This window comes from Mustela erminea, chromosome 8 (genome assembly GCF_009829155.1).
Source record: "Mustela erminea isolate mMusErm1 chromosome 8, mMusErm1.Pri, whole genome shotgun sequence".
NCBI lineage: Eukaryota > Metazoa > Chordata > Mammalia > Carnivora > Mustelidae > Mustela > Mustela erminea.
The window spans coordinates 8,603,672-8,621,359 of NC_045621.1; the positions used below are offsets into that span (position 1 = coordinate 8,603,672).

The following is a 17,688-nucleotide window of genomic DNA, read 5'->3' on the forward strand; positions in this document are numbered from 1 at the left end:
GTTACAGGAGGGGATCCTTGAGTTTGGGAACTGAAATCTCTCATAATAGATGGTAAGCAAACCTGCCTTTTACTCCAGAGGCAGACCCTATCTCTATTTTCCAAAGTTATTCCCTCTATAAATATTCTCAAAAAGATAGGCCCGAACAAAGGGAAGTCAGTGCCTGTCCTCACAAGTCATAAAGAAATATGAGACAGTATGGACAATTGTCTCCTAGTGGTTTTATTAACTTAATCTTCTCTACTATACAAATATGGAACTAAAGCACAGAGAATTTAGTAATTTTCCCAAAAGCATATAGCTAAAGGGTAGGAGAGTCAGGTATATTGGTCAATATTTCTAAGACAAAGATAGATTTTTAAGAAAAATCTTTAATATTATAATTGTGGAATAAAGAATGTATGAACCCAACTTTTTCATTATCATATAAAAAGTAGTCCTTTTGTCTTTATTAAGCTGTTCAGTTTGTATAAGAAAAGAAATTGTATCTTGATTGCACTATAGCTAGAGAGAACATTTTCCATAAATAATTTTTTTAAGAAGTCAGAATGCTTTCCAGGAAGGGAGTGTTTGGGGGTAGAAAATGAAACCAGCCAAGCTGTCAAAGGCTTCAAGAGACAATAGGCATTTCAGAGCTAATGTAGAAGCTTGATTTTATCATCAATATGTTTGATTAAATTTACTACCTTGGCGGGTCCTCTACACTGATTTTTATAGAGAAACAATGAAGAAAGAAATGTAAATATGGATTTTGCCATTTGTTGAGAACCAGAGGAGAAACAATTCTACATTGTAATATAGTCTTATTAAATAATGTTTTTATAAAGATTAAGGCTTTTATCACTTAATAATTTTCATACCAAGATATACAAGTAATACTTTAAGCTCAACTGAACTTTTTTGATGGAATATATATATATATATATATACATTTATATTCTTTGAGGGGTTACCACTATTGAAAGAATAAGGTACCATCTGTGTTCAAATATAATTAAGAAGAATCTACAAAGATCTACAAAAAGCCTTAGAAATAAAGGAATAGATCCCGAGATATAAGATTTATAAATTGGTTGTTTAGAATTCAATGTCTGGGTGAAATGTTATGTTAATTTTCACCCATCTGATGTTTTCTATATTTTGGATGAGAAACATTTCTCTTGTAGTGTTGATCCATAGCTTCCCTCAGAGCCTTGTATTTTGAAGGGCTGGACTAATCTTTGATGACTATAACGAGGAGCATTCGTATTCTTTTCAGAAATACTTATCGAAATGCATTACTTGCATTTAAATCATCAAATCAGTTCTTTAATATATGAATGTGTATATTTTTAATGTGTTCTGATGTGACTTTTCCCAAACCACAGAAAAATAAATAATGTTATCCTTTTCATTCCATAAATAAAACAATTTTAGGTTCTTCATCTGACTTAATGACTCATGGAATCCAAGGACATACTCAATATCTAAGAATGTAACAAATCTCAGAAACAACTGAACCAAGGTCCTGACTACAGTTATGATAACATTTCACCAGACATTGAATGTTAAACAACCACTTTATAGATCTTATTTCTCACCAGTTTTACTATTATTGCATAGGTTCTCCAGGCCAAAAATTAAGTTGAAGAGAATTCTGCGCTGGAGATATACATACAGAACCATGTATGAAAATGGAGATCCCCACAGTCACCATGGAGATGAGGCATAGGTTGTGAGGAAAAGCAGCAGAGCTGGGAGACCCTCAGAGGGTCTGTCAATGAGAGCCTTTACCTTCCCTCTGATTTTCTAAAGCAAGTTAGAGTTTACTCCTTCTTTGTATGTAAAATGCCACAAATAATTTGGAAAATGGGCAAAAAAAAGAAAGAGATATAAATAAAAGAACTAAAATAACTAAATATGTGAGGATAATAGTTATGTTCCCAAACATGCAGGTTAGGAATACAGAACAAACCAATCATTCAATTCTGATACATATGTTGCCAACATTTAGAGTTAATTATATAATAATTATCCCATTTTCTCCAATAAAACTCAGATAATCCCCGTCCTTATGAATTGATTCATTCATTTACTCAATTGCATACGTTGAGATTTTACTATATGCCAGGAATTTTACCAGATTCTGAAATATAGTAGAAGTACATTAAAGTATATTTATTTTATTTTGTGAATAGGTCATACATCCAAATGATTTAGAATCAAAATAATAGTAAGATACATACACTGAAAAGTTTATTCACATAGAAGTTCCCATCTACCTTTGTCTTCATCCTACGTATCTTACAAGCAGGGTGACATACCTCTAGGTTTTCCTGGAACATTTCCAGTTTTTGCTTTTTGTATTGGTTTAATTATTAAAAGTGTCCCCTTTTTGGGGCGCCTGGGTGGCTCAGTGGGTTAAAGCCTCTGCCTTCGGCTCAGGTCATGATCCCAGGGTCCTGGGATCGAGCCCCGCATCGGGCTCTCTGCTCAGCAGGGAGCCTGCTTCCCCCTCTCTCTCTCTGCCTGCCTCTCTGCCTACTTGTGATATCTGTCTGTCAAATAAATAAATAAAATATTTAAAAAAAAGTGTCTCCTTTTATTTTCAAAAGTGTTCTGGTTTAAATAATAAACACCAGAGAAAATAATCAATAAATTTGAAAACAGAAAAACAGTAAAGAAAATCAATGAACCTAAAAGCAAGTCCTTTGAAAAAAAAATCAATAAAATTGATAACCTTTATCCAGATTGACCAAAAAAAAGAAAGACAAAAATTACCAATATTAGGAATGAAAGAGAAACTATCATGACAGATCCACACAGAGAGTGAAAGGATAAGACAAGACCACCAACAACTCTCAGCCTGGAAGTCAATAACTTAGATAAAATGGACAAATCATTAAAAGGCGCAACCTACAAGGGACACCCGTGTGGCTCAGTCAGTTAAGCATTTGACTCAATTTCAGGTCAGGTCATGATCTCAGGGTGATGAGAGTGAACCCTGCATTAGCTTCCACAGTGGGCGTGGGCCCTGCACGAGAGGGACCCTCTCTCCCTCTGCCCCTCCCCCCACTCATGTGGAGGAAGGGACATGGACCCTGGGCGTGGACCAGGGTCCACGGACCTTGGTCCACAAGGTGTGGACTCTGGGCGTGGACCCTGCACGAGAGGGACCCTCTCTCCCTCTGCCCTTCCCCCCACTCATGTGCAAACATGCTATCTCTCTCTCTCTCTCTCTCTCACTGTCTCAAAAAGGAACAAAAAAAGATGCAAACTATCTGAACTCACTCAAACAAAACAACAAAAACCCAAACAAAAATACAAGTCTTAGAACTATTGAAGAAATTGAATTTGTAGTTAAACATTCTTTCAGTAAAGAATGTTTCAGGCCTAGATGCTTCACTGGCAAATCCTAAAAAAATACTTAAGAAAAAAATAATGTCAATTCTTCACAATCTCTTTTAGAGAATATAAGAGGAAGCACCCATACGTTTTATAAGGCTAGAATTATTCTACTATCACAACCAAACACATTATTATAAAAGAAAAATAAAAACTAATATCCCTCCACAAACAAGACACAAAAATTCTCAACAAACTATTAGCAAATCAACTCTAGGAATATATAAGACAGGGTAATGTAGATTGACCAAGTGTGGCAAATCCTGAGAACGCAACTGGTTAAAGTTTTGAAAAACCAATGTAATTCATCAGATTACTAGACTAAAGAAGAAAAAAAACATGATTATCTCAATAGTACTTGACAAAATTCAATATCTCTTCACAATAAAAACTTATCAAACTAGGAATGGACAGAAATTAACCTGATAAAGAACAGCTAACCCTTCAACTAATCAAATTTAGTGGGAACAAAGCAAGAATATCTTTCTTTTACCACTCCTAGTCATTAGAGTAAAAATCCTAGCCAATGCAAAAAGTGAGAAAAATAAAGTTATTCAGATTATAAGGGGGAGAAATACTCTATTTGTAGATGACAGGATTGTTTATGTAGAAAATCCCAAGTATACAAAAAAAGCTCCTAGAACTATTAAGTGAGTTTAGCAAGGTCATAGGATAAAATATCAAAATACAAAAGTCAATTATATTTCTATACAGTATTTCCATATTCTATATATTTCTCTATTATAACAATAAACACTCAGATTTGAAATTTTAAAAAAATTCTAGTTTAAATAATCCAGGACCCCCTGGGGGCTCAGTCAGTTTAAGCGTCTGACTCTTGGTTTGTACTTGGGTCATGATCTCGGGATTGTGAGATCAAGATTGAGCCTTGTGTCCAGCTTGGTGCTCACCGGGGAGTCTGCTGAAGATTCTTTCTCTCAGATGCCTGAGTGGCTCAGTTGGTTAAGCATCTGCCTTCAGCTCAGGTCATGATCCCAGGGTCCTGGTATGGAGTCTCACAGAGCCTGCTTCTCCCTCTGCCTGCTGCTCCCCCTACTTCTCTTTCTCTCTGACAAATAAATAAATGAAATCTTGAAAAAAAAAAAAGTTCTCTCTCTCCCTTTCCCTCTGCCCCTCCCCTTGCCCCCTGCTTGTGCATGTGCGCTCTCTCTCAAATAAATAAATAATCTAAAAATATAAAAATAAAATCTAAATAACTATGTCCAGGACCTATACACTGAAAATACCAAAATACTAATTAAAGAAGTCAAGGAAGCCCTAAATAAATAAAGAGATGTATCATATTTATGGATTGATAGGCTCAATAATATTATTAAATTATCCCAAATTTGATATGTAGATTCAGCATATTTCTAATCAAAACTCTAGCAGAATTTTGTATAGGTATTATTAACAAGCTGATTAATTGATTTTACTTTGAATAGTTTTCTTTGTTGTTAAAACATGGATTATGAAATGATTTTTAAGTTTTCTTTTTAAATTTAAATTCATTAGTTAACATAGTGTAATATTAGTTTCAGGTGTATGATATAGTGATTTAACAATTTCATAATCACTCAGTGCTCATCACAACAATGCACACCTTAATCCCCATCATCTATTTAACCCACTCCACCACCTACTTCCCCTCTGGTAACCATCAGTTTGTTCTCTATATTTAAGAGCCTGTTTCTTGGGGCACCTGGATGGCTCAGTGGGTGAAGACCTCTGCCTTCAGCTCAGGTCATGATCCCAAGGTCTTGGGATCAAGTCCTGGGATCAAGCTCTGGGATAGAGCCTCGCATCCAGCTCTCTGCTCAGTGGGGAGCCTGCTTCCCCCTCTCTCTCTGCCTGCCTCTCTGCCTACTTGTGATCTCTGTCTGTCAAATAAATAAATAAAATCTTTTTTAAAAAATCTGTTTCTTAGTTTCCCTCCTCTCTATTTTCCCCCCTTTGCTTATTTGTTTTGTTTCTTAAATTCCACATGTGAGTGAAATCATATGGTATTTGTCTTTCTAACTTCTTTTGCTCAGCATAATCCTTTCTAGCTCCATCCATATCTTTACAAATGGCAAGATTCCATTCCTTTTTATGACTGAGTAATATCCCATTGTATATATGTACACCTACAACATCTTCTTTATCCATTCATCAGTTGATGGATGCATGGGCTGTTTCCATAATTTGGCTATGGTAGATAATGCTGCTACAAACATCAGGGTACATGTATCCTTTTGAATTAGTTTTTTTTTGTATTCTTTGGACAAATACCTAGTAGTGCCATTGCTGGATCATAAGGTAGTTCTATTTTTAACTTTTTGAGGCCCCTCCAAACTATTTCCCATAGTAGCTACATTGTTTGCATTCCCACCAACAGTGCAAGAGGGTTCCCCTTTCTCCACATCCTTGCCAACATCTGTTTTTTCTCGTGTTGTTGATTTTAGCCATTTTGACGGTGTGAGATGGTATCTCATCATAGTTTTGATTCGTATTTCTCTGACGATCAGTGATGTTAAGCATCCTTTCATGTGTCTGTTGGCCATCTGTATTCTTCTTTGGAAAAATGTGTAGTTATGTCTTCTGCTGATTTCTTAATTGGATTATTCATTTTTTGGGTGTTGAGCATTATAAGTTCTTTGTATATTGTGGATACTAACCCTTTATCAGATACATCATTTGCAAATATCTTATCCCATTCTGTAGATTGCCTTTTAGTTTTGTTGATTGTTTCCTTTGCTGTGCAGAAGCTTTTTATTTTTATGAAGTCCCAGTAGTTTATTTTTGTTTTTATTTCCCTTGCCTCAGGAGACATATCTAGTAAGAAGTTGCTACGGCCTGTGTTCTCCTCTAGGATTTTGATGGTTTCAAGTCTCACATTTAGGTCTTTAATTCATTTTGAGTTTGTTCTTGTGTATGATGTGAGAAAGTGGTCCGGTTTCATTCTTGCATGGTGCAAGCATGTTAGCGATTTTTGGTGAAGTCTTTTGGGTTTTCTACGTAGAGTATCATGTAATTTCCAAATAGTGAAAATTTGACTTTTTCTTTGCTGATTTGGATGCCTTTTCTGCTGTTGTTGTTGTCTGATTGCTGAGGTCAGGACTTCCAGTACTACACTAAATAACAGTGGTGAGAGTGGACATCCCCATCTTGTTCCTGACTATAGAGGAAATGGTCTCAGTATTTCTTGATTGAGGATGATATTTTTTTAAGATTTTATTTTATTTGAGAGAGAGAGAGAGTGAGAGAGAGCATGAAGGGGAGAAGGTCAGAGGGAGAAGCAGACTCCCCGTGGAGCTGGGAGCCTGATGCGAACTTGATCCTGGGACTCCAGGATCATGACCCAAGCCAAAGGCAGTTGCTTAACCAGCTGAGCCACCTAGGCACCCCAAGGATGATATTAGCTGTGAGTTTTTCATTAGCCTTTATTATGTTGGGATATGTACCCTCTAAACCTACTTTGTTAAAGATTTTTTTTTATCATGAATAGATGTTGTACTTTGTCAAATGCTTTTGCTGCATCTACTGAAATAATAATATCGTTATTATCTTTTCTTTTATTAATGGGTGTATCATATTGATTGATTTACAAATATCGAATCACCCTTGCAATCCAAGAATAAATCCCATTTGATCGTGGTGAACGATTTTTTTTAATGTACTCTTGGATTCAGTTTGTTAGTATTTTGTTGAGAATTTTTGCATCCATGTTCATTGGGGATATTGTTTCGTAGTTCTCTTTTTTAGTGGAGTCTTTTGGTATTTTTTTGTTTTTGGTATCAGGGCAATGCTTGTCTCAGAATGAATTTGGAAGTTTCCCTTCCTTTTCCAGTTTTGGAATGGTTTGAGAAGAATAGGTATTTACCCTCTTTTGAATGTCTGGTAGAATTTGCCTGGGAAGCCATCTGGTGCTGGATTTTTATGTGTTGGAATGTTTTTTGACTACTGATTTTCTTTGCTGGTTATCTATCTGTTCAAGTTTTCTATTTCTTCCTATTTCAGTTTTGGTAGTTTATATATTTGCAGGATTTTTTTCCATTTTTTCAGGCTGTTCAATTTGTTGGCATACAGTTTTTTGTAATATTCTCATAAAATTGTTTGTATTTCTGTGGTGTTGGATTTTATTTCTCCTCTCTCACTTGAGATTTTATTTGGGTCCTCTCTCTTCTTTTTGATAAGTGTGGCTAGAGGTTTATCAATTTCAAGTATCAATTGATAAAATAATTAAAATAAGCTAAATTGACTAAATAAATGGAAAGATGTATTGTGTTCATGGATTGATAGACTCAATAATATTAATGTTAAATTCTTGCCCATTTTGATATATAGATTTGGCATATTCCCAATCAAAATCCTAGGAGAATTTTGTGTATCAACAAGCTGATTTAAATATCTCGAAGGGAAAGGACAGGAACTAGAATTAGAAAAACTCTTTTTGGAAAAGAAGAACAAAGTTGGGAAATTACACCTGCTGATTTCAAGAATTATTATAAATTACACTAACTGAAGAAAGTGTAGCACTGATGGAGAGAGAGACATGAAGATCAACGAAACAGAGTTGAGAGTCCAGAAATAGACTCATGATTTTTAAATAGATTGATTTTTGAAAAGATGCAAAGGCAATTCAGTGGAGGAACAATGGATAATTTTTTTCTAATAATAGTGTGAGAATAATTAAATGTCCACAAGAAAAAATAAAAACAAAATCCCTCCAACCTATGCCTCATATACCTTATTTTTTAAAATCCACTTTAAATGGATCATAGGCCTAAAGATAAAACAGAAAATGATACAAATTTCAGAAGAAAATGTAGGGGAAAAAATCTACATGGCCTAAGATTAGGGTAGGAGTTTTTAGGTATGACCTCCTAAGCACCGTTCATAAAAGAAAAAACTGTTAAGTTATACTCCATCAAAATTAAAACTTCTGCTCTGCAAAAAACAGTGGTCAGAGAATGGCAAAACAAGACACAGATGGGGGATAAAATGTGGTAAAAAAATATTTTGATAAAGGACTTGTGTCTGAAAATATCCGAGAAATAAACCATTTATTTAAGAAAACAAACCACTCGATTTTGAAAGTGGGTAAAAGATATAGATGTGTGAATATATGTTCAACATCATTAGTCATCAAGGAAATGGAAATTAAACTGTAACAAGATACCACTGCTCACTGACTAAAATGTCTTAAAAAATACTAACTGTATCAAGTGTGGACAAGGATGAGGAGCAACTAATAATGTCACACATTGTTGATGGATATGCAAAATGATAGAGCCATTTGGGGAAGGCAATTTGGCAGTTTCTTAAAATTTTACCTAATATATAATGCAGCAATTCCGCTCACAGGTGTTTATCCAGGAGAAATGAAAATTTTATTTTCACACAAAAACGTCTATGTAAATGTTGGTAGCAGCTTTATTAATGATCACCAAAAACTAGAAGCGACCCAAATATACTTCAACCAGTGAATGAATAAGGAAACTGTGATGTATCCATACCGTGGCATGTTAGTCAGCTACAAAAGTGATTATTATTTTTAAAATAAATACAAAAATCCACTTATTTCTCTCAGTTCTGGGGGCTGGGAGATCCAAGATCAAGATGCTAACAGTTTCCATATCTGGTGAGGACCCTCTGCCTAGTTTTCTGTTGGCTGCTCTGCTGTATCCTCACATGGAAGGGAGACAGAGAGAGAGAATCTTATGTCTCTTTCTCTTTTTCTAAGAGCAAGAATCCCACTCTAAAGGGCGCATCCTCAGGATTTAGCCTAACCCTCATCTCCTCTCAACAGTCCCACCTCCAAACACCATTATGTTGGGGATTAGGGCACCAATAGATGAAATATTGGGGGCAACATCCAGTCCATAGAACATTCTTCTGCTACATCATGTTTTCTTAAGGTTTGTCAGTGAAAAAATGAGATATTGGTAGCCTTTTAGGGAAGCAGTGTCAAGTCAATGCGTTTTGGGGATTGTGGAGACTTCGAGTCTACTTTTAGGCCTATGAGAAGGAACCAAGTGGAGGATGAAGGTGGGTAAGTGGTGGAGTAAGATTCCTGAGAAGTTAGTGGAATTGGAGTATGCTGTGTCTCTATAGGAATAAGCAATTCTATGTATTAGTCATTTTTTATTCAATTTTCTCTTCCTTGGGGTCTTCTTGTGACATCATTATCAATCTTTCAGTAAGCTTATTAATTTAAAGTAGTAGAATACTTTAGGTAATCTCCAAGACCCTAGTTTATCTTTATAGCTTTTTCTATAAAGTCTACCATCTCAGAACTGAAAAGAATTTTCTGTTAAAAAATGAATTATTGATTCATGTAACAACATGGATGAATCTTAAATACATTGGTGACTGAAAGAGGTTAGACACAAAAGCGCTTTGACTCCATTAGTATGACATTTTGGAATAGCAAAATTATAGGCATGGAAAATAGATCAGTGGTTTCCAGTGGCCAAGAGGTGAGGCGTGGGGTGGACTATAGAGGGGAAGTGTGGAATTTTGAGAGTGAAGAAACTGTTCTGTAAACAAGTATGGTGAGACAATAAGTCTGTAATAATTTATCAAAAGCCATAGAACTATATACCACAAAAAGTCAATTTTACAATATATAAATTAAATAAAATCAACCGGGATATAAGCAGAACACAAAATGCACGCAGACTGACCCACGTGAATCTAACTGTATCACAAAGAAATCAAACAGCCGTGCTGAAGCAGGTGGAGAACAAAGGAGCTGATCTTCGTCCCTTTGGAGAACAGTGTTTTGACTGGATACTGTAAGAGTAAAGCAAAAAGAATAATGCTAAAGCAATATGCTCTCGATTTTTGTTTTCAAATATTTATTTATTTGAGAGAGAGAGAGTGAGCGAGGGGAGCGGCAGAAGAAAAGGGAAAGAGAGAACCCTCAAGGAGACCCCTCACCCCTGGCTCAACCTCAGGACCCAGAGATCATGACCTGAGCCAAAACCAAGAGTCAGCAACTCAACCAACTGAATCACCCAGGTACCCCCAATATACTCTAGTTTTAAATTTGTTTCTCTCTGGGGATGGCTTAGCAATTTTAAAAACTACTTTATATGTGTACTAGGATTGAACAAACAATAGATGCACTGTGGATAATAAGAGTCAGGGTTCTTACAGTCATAGACAGAAGTTAAAACTTATGAAAGGGCAAAGGTTAGAATAAGTTGTGGTGCTAGATTTGAGTGGCATGATTGGTAGGAACTCATGTTTGTTTATGCATATATATGTAAATACATAGAGAGATAGATACAGAACTATAGATACTTATGTATACACATGGGTTGGTATATAAATGTGCATTTCCTATCTCTATCTTTTGAGAGGAACTATCAGCAGTGATTTTATTTTATTTTATTTTTTCAGCAGTGTTTTTAAATACCATTCTTCCATAAAAAGGAACAGGGCTCCTTGGAGAATTGGTTGAATCTAGGGTTGGGCAGGGAAAATACAAGATGAGTGTGGAAATCTTGCAGTGAAAGAAAGTAAGGAAGTGCTCAAAATTTTTTTAACAAAAAGGAAGAGGGGACACAGCAGTTCCTTCATGATCTCTGAACGGCCAAAGCTAGAACAATTTTATTGCTGGAGCAATAAATAATGGTAGTATTGAATTTTAAACCAAAGAATAAAGCAAATATCCATAAACCCACACTGATATAAATGACTGAATAAATCTGAACAAATCAATGGGAGAAAACATACGAATCCTCTCTACAAAACAATTCCAATTAATAAATAAGAAACATGGAAAATCACAGTTAGCACACCATAGTAATGACTGCTCTTGGCAAGACAAACTGGCTAAAATTAGTGAGTGAAAGTTTAAGGAGAAACAAGATATTTGCATAGCCTCAAAGTATCCCTCCCAAATATTACAAAGAGGAACACAGTAAGATTTTACTGGAGAAATCCAGTAGATATCCCCTAAGCTAGTGATGGACCTTAATTTCAACAATAATAAAACATGCATTGTGTACCCCCAGGCATCAGGCATCAAGAAGTGCATCTCAAAGTATCTCAAAGAAGTACTCATCTCAAAATGCATAATCTTGTCTAACCATGAGAAATGATTATAAACTCACACTGAGAGACATTTTACAAAATAACTGCCATGGTCTTCAAAAATCCCAAGGTCATGAAAGACAAAGACTGAGGAAGGAGTCAGGACAAGTAAAAGCAAGGTAAAATCCTGAATTACATCCTGGAACAGAAAAATGATGTGACTGGCAAACTGATGAAAACCAAATGAAACTTGTCATTAGTTAATTGTATCATACCAGTATTAATTTCTTCATTTTGATCATTATATCATGATTATGCAAGATGTTAACATTAGAGGAAGCTGAATAAAGGGTACACAGGCATTCTCTGTGCTGTTTTTGCAGCTCCTCTGGAAATTAAAATTATTTCATAATACAAAGTTTAAAAAAGTTATATATAAGATGGAAAATTATATGGTTACCCTACCTGCAGAAATAATAAAAGATATTATTTTATTGATTTCTTGGGTATCCTCTCAGTGATTATTTATACAAATACAAAATACTTATCTCTACTATTTCCACACACCGTGCTTTTTTCATTTAAAATATATCCTAGAAACTCCCCATATAAATACACAGACTTGCTTCATTTTCTTTTCATATTTTTTATTATGAAAAAATTTTGAGACATACAGAAAATTGGTATGGCTTGGCATAAACACTCACATGCTACCACCTATATTTCCTCATTTTCTTTTATAAATGTATGGTATTCCCTTGTGTGGAGTTAATGTACATGTATTTTTTTAAGTGGGTTCCATGTCCAGCAGGGAGCCCAATGGGGGGCCAAAATCACAACCTTGAGATCAAGTCCCTGAGATCAAGACCGTCAGACCATTTAACCAAGTGAGCCCCCAGGCACACCAGCTCACATGTATTTCTCATCTCATAGATGCTGAAATTTCTGTCTTGACCCACACTTGTCAAAATGGAGTAGAGAAATGGTAGGAGATAGAATCAAATTGAAGAGCAGAACTTTGGAACCATATAGACCCTAATCTAAATAACCATTCTGTCACTTACTAGCTGCATGGCCCTAGGCAAGTTACTTAACTTCCCAAATCTCGGCTGCCTCATAGGAAAATACAATGACATCTTAAGGTTACAGCCAGGATCATGTGAGATGATATATATAATGCACCAATTCAACAGGTGATGCACATTGTTATTGCTATTATTTAATCGGAAAAGTTCAGAAATATCAGGCAGTTGATCTGTGTAAGCCAATTTCAAAAACACTCATGTTTCTTCCTCTTGCTGATTATGTATCAACCTACCAAGACAAAAAGAGTAATCTTAGGAAACATAAAATAGTGCTGCAGCAGTATCACCATAACCTTGATTGTTCTGAAATTCAGTAGATAGAACAATGTGAAACTCTACTTGGCCACAAATTTAGTTGGTAAAAATAAGCGACAAGAGCCCTTATAAGAAGTGTTGTTACTCTTGGCTGATTCAAATGACAGATTCATCTTCCCAGCCCTTGGCCAAAGCACCAATTCATTAAAAAGTCTGAGACTCCTCCAAATTTTGATCTCTATACTGAGAACCAATACTTTACCAAAAGGTCTGGACTGCCCACAAAATGTGTTGGACCAGTTAGTGAACTTGCCATTATTTCTCCATTGTACCAACAAAATAAGAAACCCTTGAGCTTTTTTGTTAGCATTTCTCTATCCACAGAACACATTTTCAGTCCCAAGGGGATGTGGTTGCAGGTAACTTTGGTATCACTTTTGTAATTGCAATGGCAAATCATTGCAGCTCTGGAAGAGAGCAGATGTCTTTCTTTCTTTCTTTTTCTTTTTTTTTTTTTTTTTGTCTACAAATAGAATATGTATATAAATAGTCAAGAGAGTGAGAAATAGCCTCTGTCAGGAGAACCATTCAAACTTGATTCCTTAATTCACTCACTCAACAAGGAGGACTTACCAAGACTCTATTGTATGCCAGGCACTGTGCTTGGTGTTGAAAATAATAAGATCAAAATAAGAATAAAACTCTTGGCTTCAAGTTACTTAAGGAGAGATAAGACACACTGACAATTATAAAGCAATGCGGTTGAGTACTTTGGGAGGGAATAGAATGGCATCACTAAAGCAGTTCAATTTCTGTTGGGTTCAGCATACAGACAAGGAAAAGGGTGTGCTGGCAGAGGACGCACAGCCTGCAGGCACAGAGACATGCTGCTAACCTTGAATTCAAGTTTCCTTCAGGCTACGACTTGCAGATGTGGCTGGTGAATTAAGCTGAAGTTATAAGAAATTTGGTTTCATCCTGCTCACTGGAAAACTACTAATTCAAAAGTAGAACTATTAAGTGTTTTTAAGCAAGGGACTAAAATTATTGAGATTTACAGTTGGCTTTTGAACAACATGGGTTTGAAATGCATGGCTCCACTTATATGTGGATTTTTAAAAAAGATTTTTATTTATTTATTTGACACACAGAGAGAGATATCACAAGTAGGCAGAGCAGCAGGTGGGAAGGGGGGCGGGAAGTAGGCTCTCCGCTGAGCAGAGAGCCCGACGTGGGGCTTGATCCCAGGACCCCGAGATCATGACATGAGCTGAAGGCAGAGGCTCAACCCACTGAGCCACCTAGGCGCCCCATGGAGTTTTTAAAAAATACAGTACTGTAAATGTATTTTCTCTTTCTCATGATTTTCTTAACATTTTTTCTCTAGCATACTTTATCATAAAAACAAAAAGTATATGTTAATTAACTCTACTTGATCAGTAAGTCTTCAATAGTAGACTATTAAAGTTTCTGGGGTGTCAAAAGTTATATGAATTTTTGAATGCATGGGGTGTCAACACCTTTAGCCACTGTGTTGTTGAAGGACCATCTGTACTTTTTAAGATCATTTTCAAAGCTGTACGAAGGTTGCATTGGGAAGGGTGATCAGAAAACCAATTAGAAGTTTACTGTGGTATTGTAGTGAGAAAGGAGATGGTATTCATGAAATCTCAAGATTTCTGTGACTGAAAAGACCTTGTTTTATCAATGGGTCAGGAAGTATAAAAAGCCTTTATCAATAGAAAATTAAGAGTGAAATCAGAAAAAAAATCAGTATGTTTAGGCACTTAAATAAAAACAGACCTTTTATGTAATGAATTCTCAGGTATCCAGGACTGATTCTCTACCAGATGAATTAGTTTATTGAAGAATTCAGATTCTTTTTTCTAACTTTGTAATTGCTTGATTTAAGTTCTTATATGTTTTGCCAGATGGTGGAAAGGAAATGGAAAAGAGTAAATTTAATCAATTTGGCTCCCCGACTGCTGCTTACTATGGAGATTCAGGAAAGTGAGGGCCTCATTACATTGAAGTGTGTGGCTATCTGTCGAGTGCATACACATACCCCTCATCTCCCAGAGAAATCAGAGACCATTGAAAGAGAAAATGTACATAAAGAATAATTAGCTTTTTGTGTTAACGCTCTAGAGTACTTTCCCACTTTTCCTATTAAAAGCTTTATTTGGGGGGCGCCTGGGTGGCTCAGTGGGTTAAAGCCTCTGCTTTCGGCTCAGGTCATGATCCCAGGGTCCTGGGATCGAGCCCCGCATCGGCCTCTCTGTTCAGCGGGGAGCCTACTTCCTCCTCTCTCCCTGCTTGTGATCTCTGTCTGTCAAATAAATAAATAAAATATCTTAAAAAAAAAAAAAGCTTTATTTGGTCCCTTCACCTGAAGAATGTATACAGATAGGTTTACAGCTTAATGAATACATCCTACAGCTGTGGTTTGATGGTCACTCTATTTCGTCTGGAGGATTGGTTATCAGAAGAATCGGAACAGCAGGAGCATTTCAGTCCTCACTTGCTTGGCAAATGCCGACACATCTGGACTCTGACTGCGTTCGTCTGAGGCTAAAGCTATTCTCAGCAGCGCCCCCAAGGGAAGGAGAGAAATGCATTAATTGCCCTGATGGTGGTAACAGGTGTTCTCTTCAGTCCCCTAAATGCAAAGCCCTTTTGTCTTCTCACGTAGAAGGCTTCTCGTCGTTAAGTGTGACTTCCCACTCTTGGAGCAAAACAACGCTGAAACGGCTTTTCAACGCTTTCTTGTTTCTCAGCTCTTTACAGTCATATTTAGAAATACCCATTCACTACCCTGTCGAGAAGGCGAGAAATATATTATGCTGATGAGACAAAAAACAGGAGAACAGAAAACATGTGTTTGACTCCCTGGCCATCATGGACGAGGATGAGGAGGCTCTTGGCTTTTCTTTCAAAGAAAAGAATGTTTGAACTTTGTATTTTTTACCATTTCTTAGGCTCCCTAATGAAATCTGTTAACTTCCTAGCGTTTAGAAGTTACCTGATACTTTAGTCCTCCTAAAACTAAAAACACCTTCCAGTCAGGGAGTGTCTCCCGTTGCGGGCATGTTTGCTACATTGCCCAAACGCCGCACGTTCGCCCAGGTGAGACCAGGAAGTCTGCAGGGCCACAGGACGATCTGGGAGGTGAGTGGGAGGAAACTACATATCCCGCCATGCCTCGCTCAGGAGCACAATGGACCCTGTCGTCATCCGGGTCACCGGGCTGCGCGTTCCGTGCGCGCCGCCGGATTCCGGCCTGGGTGCCGCCCCGGGCGGAGGGCCCTCCTGGGCCGGGAAAACTGCAATTCCCGGCATGCGCTGCCACGGATGCGCCTGCGTACAGGAGCGACCGCGCCGGAGCGGGTTGGTTTAAAGCGCAGTGTTAGTTCCATGGAAACCGGCCTGACGGCGGAGGGACAGAGCTCCTGGCGGGCGGATGGAGTGTGAGGTAAGGCTCCCGGCCGTGGACGGGGTGCCGGCCCTGCTGGGGGAGTTGGCGGCTCAGCCAAGACCCCCATCACCTCCTCCTGCCGCCCTCTCACCCTCTTGTCCGAGTTTAGTATCGCCCTCCGGACCTCGGGACCCGGATTTATGGCGCGTCTGCGCTGGATGCAGTGAAACCCGTTTAGGAGCTAAGTCTGCATGGGACTGGCTCTGAGGGACGGAGGACCGACGCCCGGGGTCGATAAGCCCGAATACCACTTTTCTTTCTTTGTTAGGTTGGAGGTTATGGGTTCTTAGGAAAGCCATTTCGACGGGTTTTTTGGGGGTGGGGGCGGGGGGGGTTGGTTGTTTGTTTAGTTTTTGTCACCAGTTACATCCCCGGATCTGCTGGTTAGAATGTAGGTGAGCCGGCATTCGTTCCCTGACGTTTTCCCAGTACCCGGCACCGGTGCTGGCACAGGATGGATGTTCCTTCAATTTTTGCTGAGTTTTCCGGTTCTTTGCCGGCCGCGGTGCCCCGTGCGCTGTGCGAAGCTCTGAAGATGGGGAGGAGTCCATCTGACTGCCTCGGAGAACTCGGACTAGCTTGAACGCCCACAGACACAACAAGTCCGCCTACTTGTTCACTGTGAGCTCCCAGGGACACCCCGTTCCCCCAGTCCTTTCTGTTCTCTGTGAGCGGGTCTTGGGGCTTTACCAGTGGCATGTATGCCGAGAATTGCAAAATTTCCATCCCCAGCGCGCACCTCTCTGAACTCCGAATTCACACGTTCAGTCTTGTATGGGTCATCTTTCCTGTTTTCAATTTAACAATTCCAAAACAACTCAGTCTTTCATTAAAATTAACTCTTCTGACAGGCTTCCGTTGTCGCCATGAATGGCCACACCACCCTTCCCGTTGTTTCCTTGCTCTCAAGTTTCCTATCAAATCGATTGGCAAAACCAATCTTTAAAACATGTCTGGGCTCTGGCCAGGTCTTACTCTTCCGTGGCTATCACCCCGGTCCTGGCCAGTGGCACTTGCTGCCTGGATTATTGTGGCAGCTTCCCAGCGGGGCTCTCTACCTCTGTGGTTGTCATCGCGCCCTCGTGGGAGGGTACCCAGAGTGATCCCGGCAAAAGGTAATTACATCCCAGCACTCCTCTGCTCTGCACAGTCCAATGGCTCTGAGAGTCACTGATGGTAAAAGCCAAAACTTTACAATAGCCTTTAAGACCTCATGTGATCTGGTCCCTTTATTACCCTCTGACCTCCCCTTCTAGAGTTCTCTCCTTCACTTACTCCTCTCCAGTCAGACTGAGCTCCTTACCGTTTGTAAGGATCTTTGTACTCACTGTGTACTCTCTCTGGACTTTTTTTTTTTTTTAAGATTTTATTTATTTATTTGACAGAGATCACAAGTAGGCAGAGAGGCAGGCAGAGGAGAGCAGAGAGCCTGTTGCAGGGCTTGATCCCAGGACTCTGGGATCA

General features: G+C 38.3%; 1 protein-coding gene across 10 annotated transcripts in view; it reads left to right on the top strand.

Moving 5' to 3' along the window:
* The first annotated feature begins 15,997 nt into the window (after positions 1 to 15,997).
* Positions 15,998 to 17,688, top strand: part of CCDC150 (coiled-coil domain containing 150) — a 78,804-nt gene continuing 77,113 nt past the window's right edge. For all 10 annotated transcript variants that reach the window (XR_004288411.1, XM_032354251.1, XM_032354252.1 and 7 more), the window contains exon 1: positions 15,998 to 16,221. Coding sequence is in view for 9 of the 10 variants with exons in the window: in XM_032354251.1 (XP_032210142.1) it covers positions 16,210 to 16,221 (12 nt within the window). In the remaining variant the exon portion in view is untranslated. The remainder of the gene's footprint in view (positions 16,222 to 17,688) is intronic.